General features: G+C 40.9%; 1 protein-coding gene across 6 annotated transcripts in view; it reads right to left on the bottom strand.

Annotated features, from left to right (window-relative positions):
* The window catches only part of LOC139452295 (SH3 and PX domain-containing protein 2B-like), a 291,496-nt gene that overhangs the window by 146,890 nt on the left and 129,004 nt on the right, over positions 1–15,602 (bottom strand). For all 6 annotated transcript variants that reach the window (XM_071233713.1, XM_071233712.1, XM_071233711.1 and 3 more), the window contains one exon: positions 1,980–2,134. In XM_071233713.1, the coding sequence (XP_071089814.1) occupies positions 1,980–2,134 (155 nt within the window). The remainder of the gene's footprint in view (positions 1–1,979; positions 2,135–15,602) is intronic.

The following is a 15,602-nucleotide window of genomic DNA, read 5'->3' as shown; positions in this document are numbered from 1 at the left end:
GGCTGGAGGCAATATTTGTTTTACACATTTTTGCATAAACACTGATTGGTTAACTGTGATCTATAAAGATTTTGACAAAGGGCGCATGTTAATTAATTTTTTCAGCCTAAACAAACAGACAAAAAGAACGGCGGAGCTCATCTGATGTCGTCATTTGGAAATACCAAAGATGGTTATAGTTTAATGCTAAAAAAAAGTATCCATGCAGTGAAAGCATTTTCGGATTTCGGATTGCGTCGATAATACGATTACTACTCACTTGTTGTCATCCACGTTTTCTGGTATAACCCTACACTTGTGTATTTGTCGTCATTCACTTGATGCTCAGTTAATGAATTTATTAAGGTACAATTAGTGGTAGCACTACTTAGATGACCTGACATTTATTGTGTCTGGGGTAATTATTCAATCTAAATCCATGTTTGAAGTGAGGTGAAATGTGTGTTATGTAATATGCACGTGGCAGACAAGCAAGAGGTGAATGATCAGTTGATTTACTATTTTTTTGTAAATCAACGGATCGTTCCTAGTCATCAAAGGATTAACAGAAAATACATTGATTGATTACACTCATATCATGGCATGAAGTGTCGATGTAAAAACAACATACTTTGTTCAAAGGGTTAACTGATAATACGTTGATTGATTGATCATTGTTATCTATCACTCAATGGATTTTTTAGGAACCGTGGACGTTATGAAAATAGTTGTCACGTGGGCTTTCCCAGCCGACCCTTGAGACTTGACACCTATGTGAAACACCTGAAACAATCCAAGTGATCAGTTGAGAAACGAACACGGATTATAATATCACGAAACGATATATATCTTATAAAACATTTGATTGTTACAGAGACACGTGACATCGAATAAGTTTCCTCGTACAGCTGCAGACGAGTGGGATATTGTTCCTTTGTGTGGATATTCACGGATACATTCCTCGAACAAGGAAGCTGCCTAAAATTTATACACATAAATTTGGTAGGTTGTAATTGTAGTATTTTGCATTTTGTTTTCCTTCTTTTGAACCGATTCATTCTTGTTTCTCTACGTCTTGGTTGGGAAATTCTTCAATGCACGATAGACGTTGTTTTCACAGGTCTTTTCCTTTGTAAGCGTGTATATATTACCGTCAATATGTAAAATGTGATTCTCTCAGGCAATTTATAAAATGTGTAAATATTTCAGTTATTTTGACTAAAAGAATCTGTCCAGATTGGTTAAGACGATCAAAAGGGCCTACAAACATCACAACAGATTATTATGTAGGATTAGAAGCCAAAAAACATAGAAATGTACTTTTCAACGTAACATTTTCAGTCTCTTGGTGATGATATTAAACATCAAAATGTTTGGAGTTCGTTATTATAATAATACAGATGGAAATGTTTTTCAGTCACTTTGTAAAATAACTGAATATTTAGACGTTTAATAAATTTGAAAATGTTACACATTTTGACAGTAAAAAAATAAACACTATAAAAAAAACAATGCTCAGGTGAAATATTTACTTTGTGTTGCAAGTCAAAATAGTGTAAACGAAAATCGCAAAATTGCCAAGCAAGTGACTTATCAAAACTTCGTCACCATTACCGATGCTACCCACAAAGAGACCTACATTTCCTTATTATCTCGAAAACTGTATTTCATTTTGTTGATCAATGTGACCATACGCCCTTTTAACTACCCATAAAAGTGACTAATGCGCTTACGAATGGCGCAGCAGAGGTCGCGAACTAGTCTAGATTTCTGCTATACATCCGGGCACTCACTGGAGAAAAACAACAACAAAGACAACAACCAGTCCCGGGGAATTGTGTTAGATCAGTGCCCCTTTAAGTACATGCATAAGCCTTTAAAAAATTCTTCAGAAGAACACATTTGAATGAAAATAATGCATATACTTTACAGATGAATTTAACTGTTTATGGACAAAGACAACAAAAGCTCACAAGCCAAGGTGAGGTGAAATCACTAACCACTCTCACTCTGTTCCATAACTTCCAACACCATCCCAGCTTGAAGATCAATTTCTCCTATCTCTTGTTTTGTATAATTTGAGACAGCTACATACTGCTTGAGTTGTTTTGGTTTAGAGATCTTGTTGAGCTTTGACAACATATTTCGGTCATACCTGTAAAAAAGACAAAAATTATAGGATTGAGTTAGCTGTTAAAGATGTTGCTTGAAACACAGTATAAATCTATGAAGTCATCACGTACACAGAAGAGTGAAATAAGATTCACCTTACCTACAATCTTCCTAACTTCCTAATATAGTCCAATATACAATGTCATCTTAAAGAAATTGCAATAAAAAACATTGCAACTACTTCACAACTAGTTCACATTCCTTAATAAAATATCACAAGTATAAGAATTTACTCACTCACGAAACCATCTTAATATTGAATTGATAAAAATAACAAATATCATACATGTCTCGTCCAAATATGGCCTAGCTGAGATGCTGTAGCAGAGTTCAACGTAAACAAGATGGAGGATCAGTATGACGTCAATGTTTGGCAATTTGGACAATAACCACAATCAGGTAAATTTATCGCAAACATAGTTTTTAAGAAATGCTTAAATTTGTTAGGAAAATGATAAAAATGTTGCTGATTCAACATCTTTGGATGAATTATTTTGAGGTTTTTTTCACACTTGGTGATCTAACAGTTTCATGCTTATCATTTAGTAAATTGCAACTGTGAAAGACACCAAATTTATGTGTAAATAGTAATAAATAGAATTCTTTTCAGGCTATTATTTCAAATGGATCTGGGTGTGCATTGAAAGCATGTCCAAAATGATGGACAAGCAACAGTTAATTACGAGGGTAGTGAGAATGTCAACAAAGTGAGTTTTTTATCGTGGCGATGACACTCATACTGTGGAAGGACAGACAGAACATCAAGAGTGTAGGCGAGTTTATATAAACCCAAACAACATTTCAGCATCTATAGAAGACCCCCAATATCAGTGGAACAAACAACCAGAATCATTGACTTCGATCCATGGAAAGAAAAGACTGTTTATTCTGTGGTTAGTCAGGAAAATGAGACTGTCATAAGAAATGACATTAAAGGAGATTTCTAGTAAACTATAAATATGGGATTAAATCATTTAAAGAGCATATTAAAAATTCTAAAGGCAATATTTGTGACAAAAACATTCAAACCTACTTGTATTCCGTAGGTTCTGACATCACTTTCGGTCACTCAACTAATGATGCTCCTTATCGAATCCTCGCCCTCACCCCTTTTTTTCCCGATAGAAGGGGGAAAACTATTGGTGGATGATAGTTTGTGCCACAACAATGGGCCCAAGGGAGTATATGCCCTCTAGATCCAATCGCACGTCACAAGTAAAAAATGGCGAAGGTGTTTTGTGAGGCCCACTGACAGTTAGAAACTACTTGTTCCACTCAGACGGATGTCCATGAAGCGAGACTTGTGGCTAGGGCTCTAACAATCATAAGCTAAGCAGGATCCAAGACATGGTGTGGAATTCTGTGCCTACTCGCCACAATGGTAGCCTTAAGCCAGCCTACTATCATAGCCTTGGTGATGTCCTTGTTGGAATGAGTCTTGCAGGATATAAAGAGTCTCCTTCGATGGCGTCTATGTGGGTCTGTAGCCGAGAGATAGAATTTGACAGCTCTGGTCTAAAGTCTGTCTGGGTGGTCCACTGTCAGTCCCAAGGCGGAAAAGGTATGGTGTCTACGGCCCAACGGCCCCATAATGGTAGACTGATTCTTGGCTACGAAATCTGGGAGCGATCTTAGAGTTATTGAGGTTCAATGTTGATCATAGGTGACACTAGAATAGTTCATAGCATGGAGTTCTGAAACTTTTGCTGCTGTCACCATGGCCAGGAGGAAAGATGCTTTCCTGGATTTCTGGAGTAAGTTAGACTTAGCCATAGGCTCGTAAGGTTCTGTTAAAAGTGCCGAGAGCTCAACAGATAGATTCCACACGGAGAAGATACGAGGTGTGCGAACATCTCCTAGTAGAAAGGATCTCATTTAGTCTGTTTAGAATGGGATGGTTTCCGATTGATAGTCCGTTGATAGTGAAGAGCCGATTTGCAACCTTCTATCGTCCCATGTCAGTATTTATTGCCCTGACATAGATGTAGTAGAAAATCCGCTACCATAGGGATGGATATACCATTAGTTATAAGTTATATAAGAGAGGATGAACGTCTCCATGATCTTGCCACAGCATTCGAGGCAAGCTCAGAGTATCTGGATGTCTGCATTTTCTGCGTGATAACTTCAAGGCGGTTAGATGTAGGCTGGGCAGATTGTTATGGAAAATGTTGGACTTGGGTTGTCTCAACAGATCTCGACAGAGATGTAACTGGATAGGTTCTTCCATTAGAAGACTTAATAATCTGGGGAACCAAGCTCTGCTGAGCCAGATAGGTGCTATCAGGATTATCATGCAATCCGTCTCCTCGACCTTGTGGATGACCTTGTCTAGGAGAGACCATGGTAGGCAAAATGACCCGTCCAGTCCATCGATAGCACATCAATCTGGTGAGCTCTTGGGTCGGGAACTGGACTGATATAAACCGGAAGTTGATGGTTCTGGCAGGTGGCAAAGAGATCTAGGTGTGATGTGTCCCATAACATGGTTATCCAAGCAATGATCTGGGGATGTAAGGTCCATTCCGTTGCCACTATTCTCCCCTGGTGGGAAAGGCTGTCAGCAAGGAAGTTCAGCTACATAAAGTCTGTGTCCAAACTTTGATGATCCGGAAGTGGAGCATCATGTGTTCTATACAATTTCTGCTTCAATGGAGGTAAGGGTAGTTGTTCATCTTGTCTGGGCTTGAGTAGAATTTCCGACGTCTGGTCTACTACCTTGCCTGCATAACTTGGCCAAGGCAATGTCTGGTGGATGTGTTGAGATGATGTAGGAGCATGACATCCCCCATATTCAAGCATCTTAGGTGGTGAATTTTCTTGTCATTCAAGCTTGAAGTACAGGCATGAGGTGATATAACTCCTCAATGAGATCCACAAAGCTGTATCCCTCTGTATAATCCTGCTGGGAGGAATCGTCAGGCTGGGTTGCTGTGGAGTTTGTGCGGTGACTGTATGGTGTCTTAGCTGGGGAGTATGGCCTTGCGGTACCCTGCTAGGACCCAAGCGAAGATTTAGTGTATCACGTTAGGGAAAAGCTTTTGACCTTGCTGGTTGGACGGCTGATCTGTCAGTTGGCTGTACGGACGATTGGTTGGCTGGACAGCTGGCTGTCTGGAGGGTTGGTTGGTCGGTACAGTCAGCTGGGGTAGGCCCTATGGCCATGTGTGTTGCAAAGACAAATGGCAGTCCCCCATGCGGTCTCTTGACCGGGGAACTCGTCTTAGCCAGAGCTGTCGGTCTACTCTTCATCATCTCAATATCCTCGTTTAAGGCTGAGAATCGAGTCTCAAACATGGCCTTCATCATCTCCTGATGTTGCTTGGATAGTTGTTGAATCAGACTCATGGAGAGCGCAGAGCTGATTGTTCTGCTGGAGTAGGAGTATGAGGCGCTGGGGTAGAATCAGAGGCCTGATCGGTGTCGGCTGCAGTGATGACCAACTTTTCTCTTGGCCCCTTCACGCCTCTTAGCCTTAGTTACAGCCTCAGGCTTTTTTGGCGCACTGCTTGCATCTTGCCTCCTCTATGCTTATCGTCTCTCTGAACCTCCAGCAGTTACCATGAGGATCTCCTGTTATCATAAACCGACCAGACATGTAGATATATCTAGGGCCCAGACAAACCTAAGCTGTAGGGTTATAGAGTTTACCCTAATGCTAGACTCGTAATTTCAAAAATCTAAACGACAAAATTTGTCATTTGTTACAAGTTATTAAAGTGCACAGTTTGGTACAAAATTGAATGTGTTGTCTAGGACTTTGAATTCAGATTAGGGATATTCTTGGGTAAGCCATCCCCACACATATGTATATTGTATGTCAGTATTTAGCATTTCAGAATTTTAATGTAAGAATTAAGGATTTTTTTTTTCTTCATTAGTAAGCTCCCACAAGCTCTGTCAAAGACATGGACAGAACCTTCAGTGACATATTTATTGAATCTGTGCAAAGTGCTAATTACCTTGCATTTGGATTGCACATTACAAAGATCACTTGGTTAGTTTTCAAACTGGCACTAAATCAAATGGCCAGATGATCACTTTCATACCATCATTGCATAGATTGCATTTGTTGCACCTGGATTTCAACGATATCATGAACTGATCTCAAGTGAATATGTACTCATTTGCAATGTTGTTTCCTTTTGTGTAAAAGTTCACCCATATCAATTTGGATTCATGTAAGCTTGGGGTCCAAGCTTCACAGAATGGAGGGAAGTTGTCATAGGGACCGATTTGGGACACCCATTGTCTGAATGAACATTTAATTCCAAAGGCTAATTAGCCTGGAGCCATGACATCTATATGCCTTGAAACACTTCATTGATGGTTTTCTTTTGTAAGATGCTTATCCCACATCATGTACATCGACTGTCTGCCATCCTTAACGAGATGTGCAAGTATGTCACTCATGAAATACTGTTGTTTATATTTATGACTCACTAAATGTCAGGTGAGCTTGGCTATATAAGGTTCGGTCCAGAGAAGAAAATCAGCGAGAGACAGAAAGGTCTTAGCCTAGCATGGGTTAGGCTGGGTGCTCCGGGGCACGGAGACAACAACCACTACCAGTATGTGCTGACCGGGCTCATAGTGTTTTTTGTATGTATATATCTACCTGCATAAAGAAAAATTTTATATACCGCAAGCAATCGTCTCCATGTTGTCACTTCCTACCTAGAACCATACGCCGTCCCCTACCATACGAGTATGCAAATAACATTAATCAACATCACACCAGGGTGTTGTTACAGTATCTAAACAATTTATCAGGTTAATGCTATGAAAATTAGGATTCAGCTCAATCATGATAAAATTGATATCATTTATAAACAAAAATGCCACATCTTGTGTTATCCAAAATGGCCATTTTTCAAACTTTTTCCACAACTCAAGAGGATGTAGACAAGGTGATCTGATTTCACCATACTTGTTTTTGTTTGTTGCTGAAATTTAAAATTCAATGATACCATATTCAAGGAATGTTACTGAAAGTCAAAGTATACAAGCTAGGACATTTAGGAGATAAACCTAATGTGTTTTGAAATTTGATGTAGTCCCACTGTAGAATAGATACCTCTTTGTTTAGCACGAGGTTCCAAATAATAATAAAGAGGTATCTATTCTACATCAAATTTCAAAACACAGTAGCTTTATCTCCATTCTACCATGACGGCAACAACGCTTTGAAAACGGCGCTCTCTTGCAACGCGTAACAAAACAGGCACACAGGTCCGCAATCTTAGAACATTCCGAAAAGTGGTCACAGGTAGTCATATATGTAACAATTGTTACTTAAGTTCAAGATTAAAAACACCATAGTTGTGAGTAGTTCAAAATAAGTGTTCAAAACACAGTTTTTCAAAAGAAGTTGAGAAAAAAAACTCCAAACTTAGTCCAAAGACAGATCACAGTGATAGCCAACAGCCCCACGTTGGGCACCAAATTTGTAGCCGGGGTGGTGTTTATGATCTGGCTCGGGCCGTTGGGAAACACAGACACAGGCAGATGTTGATAATGTGTTTATTACAATGGGAGTGGCTGCTGTTGAAGAAATATCTGAAGAAAAGAAAATATCCTTCCTCCTCAACAGCAGCACATGAAGTCATATATTTGCAGATTTACAGGTATTTATCTTAAATATATAAATACAAAAGCCATTTTGTAACCATTATAAAACTAACTTTAATGTTTAATTACTACTATCAGTTGACTATAGGACACTTCTTGGGATGCTCTGGACTCTGCAGGATGAGGAAAAGGCACGTTGGAAGGACCATATTGCTCATGTGGTCCATGCCTATAACTGTACCTTGCTTGAGTCTTCTGGGTTTTCTCATGTTCGGCAGACATCCTAGACTGCCTGTTGATGTTGCCTTTGGCACGTCTATTGCCAACACTTCATTGCCATCTTATACCCAGTTTGCTGCTGATTTGAAGCGCAAGTTGACAACTGTGTATGAGCTCGCTACTCAAAACATGGACAAAGCCCGGACCAAACAGAGGAAGACTTATAATCTGAAAGCCCGTGGTGCTACTGTTAAGGTAGGTGATGTCGTGTTGGTCCGCAATGTCAACATTCGTGGGAAACAGAAGCTTGCCAACCGTTGGGAGGAATATTTCTATGTGGTGGAATCACAGCCGAATTCTAATGTTCCTGTGTTTCAAGTCCACGAGGAAGGCACCAGGGAGCATCGTGTACTTCACTGCAATTTACTCCTTCCCATTGGTTCGAATTGCTGTCCCATTCCTAAACCTCAGAGCCCTCTGCCTTCTCTAGGAGCTTCCACTGTACCTGGTGATACCTCTAACACCACTTTGGAGATTTCTACAACTGACCTGTATGTGGAAATTCCTTTACCTCCAGTGCCTGGGGGTTCTCCATTGGGTCAGCCGGTTGGAACTCCTTCGTTTGCAAGGTCACCATCAGCTCAATTATCTGGTGTTCCATCTTCCATGACAACATCATCTCTGATGTCGCCGTCACTTGAGTTGCCTGGAGGAATTTCGACTTCCCCAGTGCCTCCTTCCAGCCCTTCCACTTCTGCACCTGTTGGTCCAGATTTATTTTCGGTCACCCCACCAATGGTTGCAAGACCTGGCAGGTCACGCCAGAAACCAAAGTGGATGACTGACGGTCAATGGTTGGTGAAACAGAACATGGTTTGGGTATAGTTCTCTATTTAGTCCATTGTATATATGTTTGACCACATTTTATTGCTTTCTCAGGTTCAATTTTTTTGCAACCTTTTGTTATCCTGCTCCTTTCATGGCTGGTCGTCTGTTTTCAGCTGTGTATGGTGAGGGCATCATTTCCCAAAAGGGGTGCATGTAGCAGGGTACTATTGCTATTTACATCATTATTCATACATCATCATCATAATCATCTTTATGTTCATTGTTTGTCTTGTCTACAGTTGAATGTCAGTAAATAACTCTTTAAACTACTCAAGTCTCAGCAGATTTCAGATTTCAGTCTCTGGGATTTCTGTCTCTGAATCTCTCACCAGATCTTCCCCTTCAACCTTCTGTCTTTCTTTAGACATTTTTTCACACCTGTAGGGTTTCCCTCAGTCTACACTCAGTAACAAAAGTTTAGCAACACCCAAATCTTGAGCATTATTTGAAAATGACTTATGCACTGACTTCACAGAGAGAACATATCGCACCAACACACCAAGTTACGCTGATTTTTAGTGATCTTCATTTACACGTGCAATGCACACTATTTTATTCACATCGGGACTCCTGTGAATCTCGTCACATGAATCGCTATAAAACCTCGATGAAACGTTAGTGGCACTCATTGTTGAAAGGAAAACACTGGACGCTACACGATTTAAATTATTTGTCGACGCAGAGGAAAGCCTCAAAATGCCAGACATGAAGCCATTGGCATGTTAAGGGCAGGGATGAGCTTGAGACAAGTTGGGAGACACTTTAATGTGCATTACAGCACCATTTCCCGTCTACAGACACGGGTTGCACAGACTGGGACCGTGAAAGATCAAGCCCACAGCGGTAGACCCCTTAGAACCACAGCAAAGGAAGATCACTACATTGTGACATCATCACGACGTAATCGACTAAACAGTGCACCAGAATTTGCTCAAGAACTTCATCGCGCAACTGGAACACGTGTACATGCACAGCTTGTCCGCAATCGCCTCCATTCAGCCGGTTTGCGGGCTCGACGTCCACTTCGACGCATCCCCTTAACGCCACGTCACATCAAAGACCGAGTCGCATGGACACGGATCAACCAAAGATGGCCCAATGCACAATGGAGACAAGTGTTATTCACAGATAAATCCCGCTTCTGCCTTCGGTTTACGGATGGAAGAGCCCGCGTATGGCGACGACGTAGAGAGAGATTTGACCCTAATAAGGTCATTCAACATGTGCTTTTTCAAGTGTCCTATAGTCAACTAATAGTAGTAATTAAACATTAAAGTTAGTTTTATAATGGTTACAAAATGGCTTTTGTATTTATATATACTCACATGCAAAAGAAACGCAAGTCGAGTACATGTTCTTTATTTTCAACAGTAAAGACAAGAAATACTAATAGGGCAAGATTGACAAAAATTTGACTGATGACAGTTTAATGGATTAAAAAGACAGATGACATGATTGTTTTTTTCAAATGTTAAGCGCTTACACAGTTTCGGGTCAATACCCAAAATGTCAGTCAATACCTGGTGTGACCACCATTAGCATTGATCACTGCCACACATCTACTGTACATTGAGTGGATGAGACGATTTGTGAAGACCGTAGGGATCCTCCTGCACACATCCAGAGCAGCTGTGCGTAGTTCATCGGCAGTTGTAGGGACTGGGTGCACATTGTGCAGACGCCTTTGAACCTCATCCCACAAGTGTTCGATAGGGTTCAGATCAGGGCTGAGGGCTGGCCACGGTAGAACACCGATGTTGTGTTGTTGCAGAAAGGCCATGGTAGGTCTGGCAACATGGGGACGAACGTTGTCCTGCTTGACAATGTGTTGTTGATGTTGTGCAAAAAATGGAACAACGTGGGGTCTGATCACTTTGTCGATATACCGCTGAGCAGTGACGCTGTGTCCCCGACCTTGACCAACATTCAGAAAGCACATGGGTCCAAGTCTAGCATTAAGTCCAATCCCTGCCCATATCATGACGCTAGGTCCACCCCATGGATCCCTTTCCACAACGTTTCAGTAAGTGAAACGATCACCTCGACGCCGCCAAATTCTGACTCTTCCGTCTGCATGGGAGACACATAAGCGACTTTCCACTCACGATGACGCCAATTGTGATGACCCTGTGCCCACTGAAGTCGTGCTTGTCGATGCCGTGGTTGGAGAACAGGACGAGGTGCTGGTCGGCGACATCTGAGGTTGTTGGAACGGAGACGTTGGATCACAGTGTCCCGGCTAATGTGTTGATTATGTGTTCCTATGGTCTGTCGAGCACTTTCACTTGCAGTTACGAACGGATGTCGCTGGTGATGTGGGTAATCTGCCGATCTTGTTGAGGACGACCGCTCCGAGGAAGGTCATCTGTGGTCTGTGTAGCATTGTATCGATGCAGGAGACGGTAGATTGTGGTTATGTTAACGTTGAAATGACGGGCAACAAGTTGGACAGACTCTCCAGCTTCCAAACGTCCGATAGCCTGGTTTCTCTGAATTTGAATTAGGCGTGGCATTGTTGACCATAGAGTGGTAGGTCCAAGAATCGGCCACAGTTTAATACCCACTACAGTTCATGACAGTTCTTGTATTTTCGATTTTGCGAGAATTGGGTGCATGATACCCACATATTCATTGAAATGCGTTTTTACTCGGGGCTTCCAAAATGCAACCAAAAATATTGGTAACACCATCAGAGTTCACTACATGCTAAAACTCATATCAATTTATGGTTCCATGTTTGTTACCTATTTGCTTAAAACCACTTTTGCGTGTAAGTATACAATATTTTTGGTATCTGTAGATGCAATTCTATATTCTTCTATATTGATGTCTTTTTGTATTTCTTCTATTTCTTGTTCTCTCTTTTTCCTTTCCTCCTTTTCTTTTGTACTCTTTGTTCGTGTATTTTTGCAATATTTTCTTTCCATAGATTGCTATCCAACCAGTCTTCTATGTCTTGCAATCTTTGTTCCCTATTGGATCTGGAAAGAGTGGATATTTGTCTTTTGGTTTCCATTTCTATTGCTTGGAACTGGGAGACTTCGTTCCCAATTCTATGAGATTTGTTTTCCGGAATATCCAGAGAAGTATGGAAGGGTTTGTATCTGCCTTGGATATTTTTGTTGGTTGTTTGGATGGTGCAAGAATAGTTTTGGAATCCTTTGCTTTTGTATAGCATCGAAGTGGACCAAACTCTACACCTTTATTTGTAGAGGCATTCTACAACCCCAATATTACAAAAGTAGAATTGACTATCAAGGGTGTGCCTAATCAACTATATAGACAAGGCATGAGAGCATATCAATAGTGGGATGAGATTAAAAACTCCCTACTATAAAACGAGGCCGAGAAGTTAACGCGGTTGTGAAAGATGTCGATTGCTGAATTCCTTACCACGTAGTATGCGCTATGGCTTGACATGCGAACTACAGATGATGACCAACTACACCGTATCAGGCAGAGAATGGAAAATGCCAGTATACAGATAACGAAGCTCTTCGAAGCGGATGGTAAATTAAACATATATTTGTACATGATTATGGACGCAAAACTTAATATACAGAATGGACGATTCGTGCAAGCAATCTATTAATAATCTTTTACCTTAAGAACCACACTGCGCAATCATCTGAGGGCAAACGGGTGGCGGAAAAACAGCTTTTATTCTAGATATTTTACAAAGTCATTATCGGGATGTTTTCGCCCATATTATTATTCTGTGCCGGACTATAAGCATTAATAAAACACACCTATCGAGAGATTGGGTAATGAATGATCCCGGGGTGTACAAAGTTGATCCGGGCGATCGTTTACAAGACTATTTACGAGTATGGCACGAAAAATACAAAGGAGAATCAACCCTTTTTATAATAGACGACTGCAGTGCGAGTAAAGAACTTACCAAAAAGAAAGATATGCTTTCATATTTAGCATTCTCCGGTCGGCATATGGAGTATAGCGTTTGGGTACTTACTCAAAAATACACCTCTGGCCTGAAAGATCTCAGAGAGCAGACCAAATGGGAGATTCATTTGAGGAATGTCTACGTGAAAATGATGTTATTTCTACCAAGTTCGAACAGGATAAAGTCAGAAAACTGTTAGCGGAAACGAAGCACTGTAAACTCGTATTAAAAACCGATCAACCAGCTTCTTATGCAATTAATTGCTTAGCAAAAAATAGCAACTGCTGAGCAAAGTATAGCAAAAATATGATAAATTGAACATTAACAGTTATTATGTAAAACGTGGTTTGAATTCCTCATCCTTTTACAACAGTTTATTATTTCTGGCTGTATTGGATATGCAATATTTCATTATGTTAGACTTAAATATATCCTTAGGTATTACATTATGGAATGCAATGAACTTATCGGACAAATGCTCAAAGATGAGCCTGATCAACATACAGATAAACATAGAGAAAGACTCGCGGCTTTGGTAGCCGGTGGAAAATGTTCCCAATATTTTGGGGGAAATTATACCACCAAAAAACTTGATAACATGACAGACTAAGAAATTAAAAAACTGTACATGCGTTACAAGTCTAGACTGGGAGCTACCATGACTAAAACAATAGATTCGGCTATGTTACAACTAAACACAGTTGTAGCTAGTTCGTTTCTTCCTATCCCGGCAGAAAATCGTATGTATCTATGCAAATCTCTCGAGAAAGACCCATTCATCGAACAAGCTATAGGCGCAGTAAGCTGGGAGTTTTATCATAGCTACAGAATGTTCTTAGCACCACTTACCACAGCTTTAATAACGGCTATACCCTGGTTTCTCCATTTTTCGACGGTGTAAGAGAATAATGTCATCGATTGCGGACTAATCATAACCAAAACGTATCCTTTAATAATCCATTAATCAAGTGTTTAAAACAGCTTACTTTGATTTGTTTATATATATTTTCGATGTTTCTCTCCGCCGGTGCAGCGATCGATAATGGCCGACCTATATTTGTGTACACACAAGTGACGTCACCATTTTTCGACGACAACGTGTTACGCATGAAAAGTTGGTATTGTCGAGTAATGTATGGAAATATTTACTCACCATAAATCGGGAATGCCGACACTGAGTGTTTGTCTTCATATGAATACTTGTAGCCCTTCAAAATCAACTAAACTTTGCAAATAACAACGTATATACAGTCTGAACACCATCTAGGCTTTATTCCTCCTGTGATGTTGGCTGACAGTGGGGACAAAAGAATTCGCCATGTCTTCGTACAAATCGTACATGCGTGCAGAACTTCAAGTGCACCCAATGTCCACATGTAAGTCTCGTGCACTGAGCCAAATTCACAAAAGTTACATTTGTGCATTGCCTAAGTTCATCGGGCGTGAATTTGTCACAAACACTACACGTTTCACCATCTCCACTGTCGTCACTGTCAGAGGATTGTGAATCTTCAGTTATCACTGGCACTTGTCTAGGTGTTCTAGCCTTTCTTTTCCCCTTTCCTTTCGATCCATTTCCTTTTCCTTTGCGCTTTGTGCTTTCCTTTTCAGTTGTTATTTGATGACTGTTGATTGAAGTGGGCTTTATTTTCTTTTGTGCTTCCTGATGTTCAATAAGTTTGTTAGTAACCTCATCTTCAGTAATGGTCTTCCCTCCAACGATTTTACTCATGGTTTTTCTGACTTTGGCTGTCTGGACATTCTCCAGAACCTCACCCCCTCTCTTCCCTAAGAAATCATGGGCTTGTGACAAATCTCCTGCTACTTCACAGAGTGTCTGCTGCTTGAATGTCATGGCTGGTGCTACTGCCTCATCTGTCACAACGTCTTTGTTATATGGAAAGATGCCAGATCGTCTGAATGAAGACAAGATGTTGTTGGGTGTTAAGGTGCAGGCCAAAACTTTGCAGGCAATCTTGCAAACATCGTATCTGGTGATAGCTTTGCCTCCTGACTCTCGCAGATGTCTGTGGCATGCAGCTGTCCATCCAGCTTCGACAGGCCCATAGCACCCAAAGTCGAGCGGTTGCAGCAGGTGGGTTGTATGAGGTGGCAACACAAATAGGACTATGTTGTGCTCTTTCGCCCATTGGATGAGTCCCAGAGAAACATGGCTTCTGTGTCCATCATACAGAACAAGCAAAGGAGAATCAGCACTGTCACTTTTAGCATACTTCGCAAAGTGAGTCTTCATGTAACTATTGAAGATATCAGTGTTGGACCATCCAGTCTCTGAAACAGTTCCATCAGCACCTGGTGTAGCTCCTGCCATCAAATCTTCTCTCATCCGTTGGCCAGGAAAAATGAAGAATAGTGTTATCGAACTGCCAGTCGCACTCACGGCACCAATCAAAGTTACTGTTTTGGACTTTCCAGTGGTTACTGCCTGGGGTTTACACTTCGACGATGATACTATTTTAGGAGGTGTGATATCGGTCTGTAAACCTTTCTCATCAATGTTGAAGATGTCTTGAGGTCTGTCTTGGAAACTGTGCTTTTTCATAATCTTGTCTAGCTCGATAAAATAGCTATCAACTGACTGCCGAGTAGCACATCTAGCTCTGGCGTATTCCAGTTTCCTGGCCAACGTGAAAGAAAATTATATAGCCAACGTAAACTGAGAGGCGTGATTCTGTCCCTGTGTCCTAGATGGTGAGCATAATCAGTTGCCAAATTGATTGTTTCATGTCTGGTATAGCCGTACCCAATCTCACTCATGACTTTAATGTGATCAACAAGCAGGGACTCCTCCTCTTGTGTGAACATAGTGGTTTTGCCAGATTTAACGACATCAATATGAGTGAGTGAG

This window comes from Haliotis cracherodii, unplaced genomic scaffold (genome assembly GCF_022045235.1).
Source record: "Haliotis cracherodii isolate W230 unplaced genomic scaffold, xgHalCrac1.p SCAF_9, whole genome shotgun sequence".
NCBI lineage: Eukaryota > Metazoa > Mollusca > Gastropoda > Lepetellida > Haliotidae > Haliotis > Haliotis cracherodii.
Note: the sequence above shows the minus strand (reverse complement) of the source record. Positions and strands in the feature narration are given on the sequence as shown.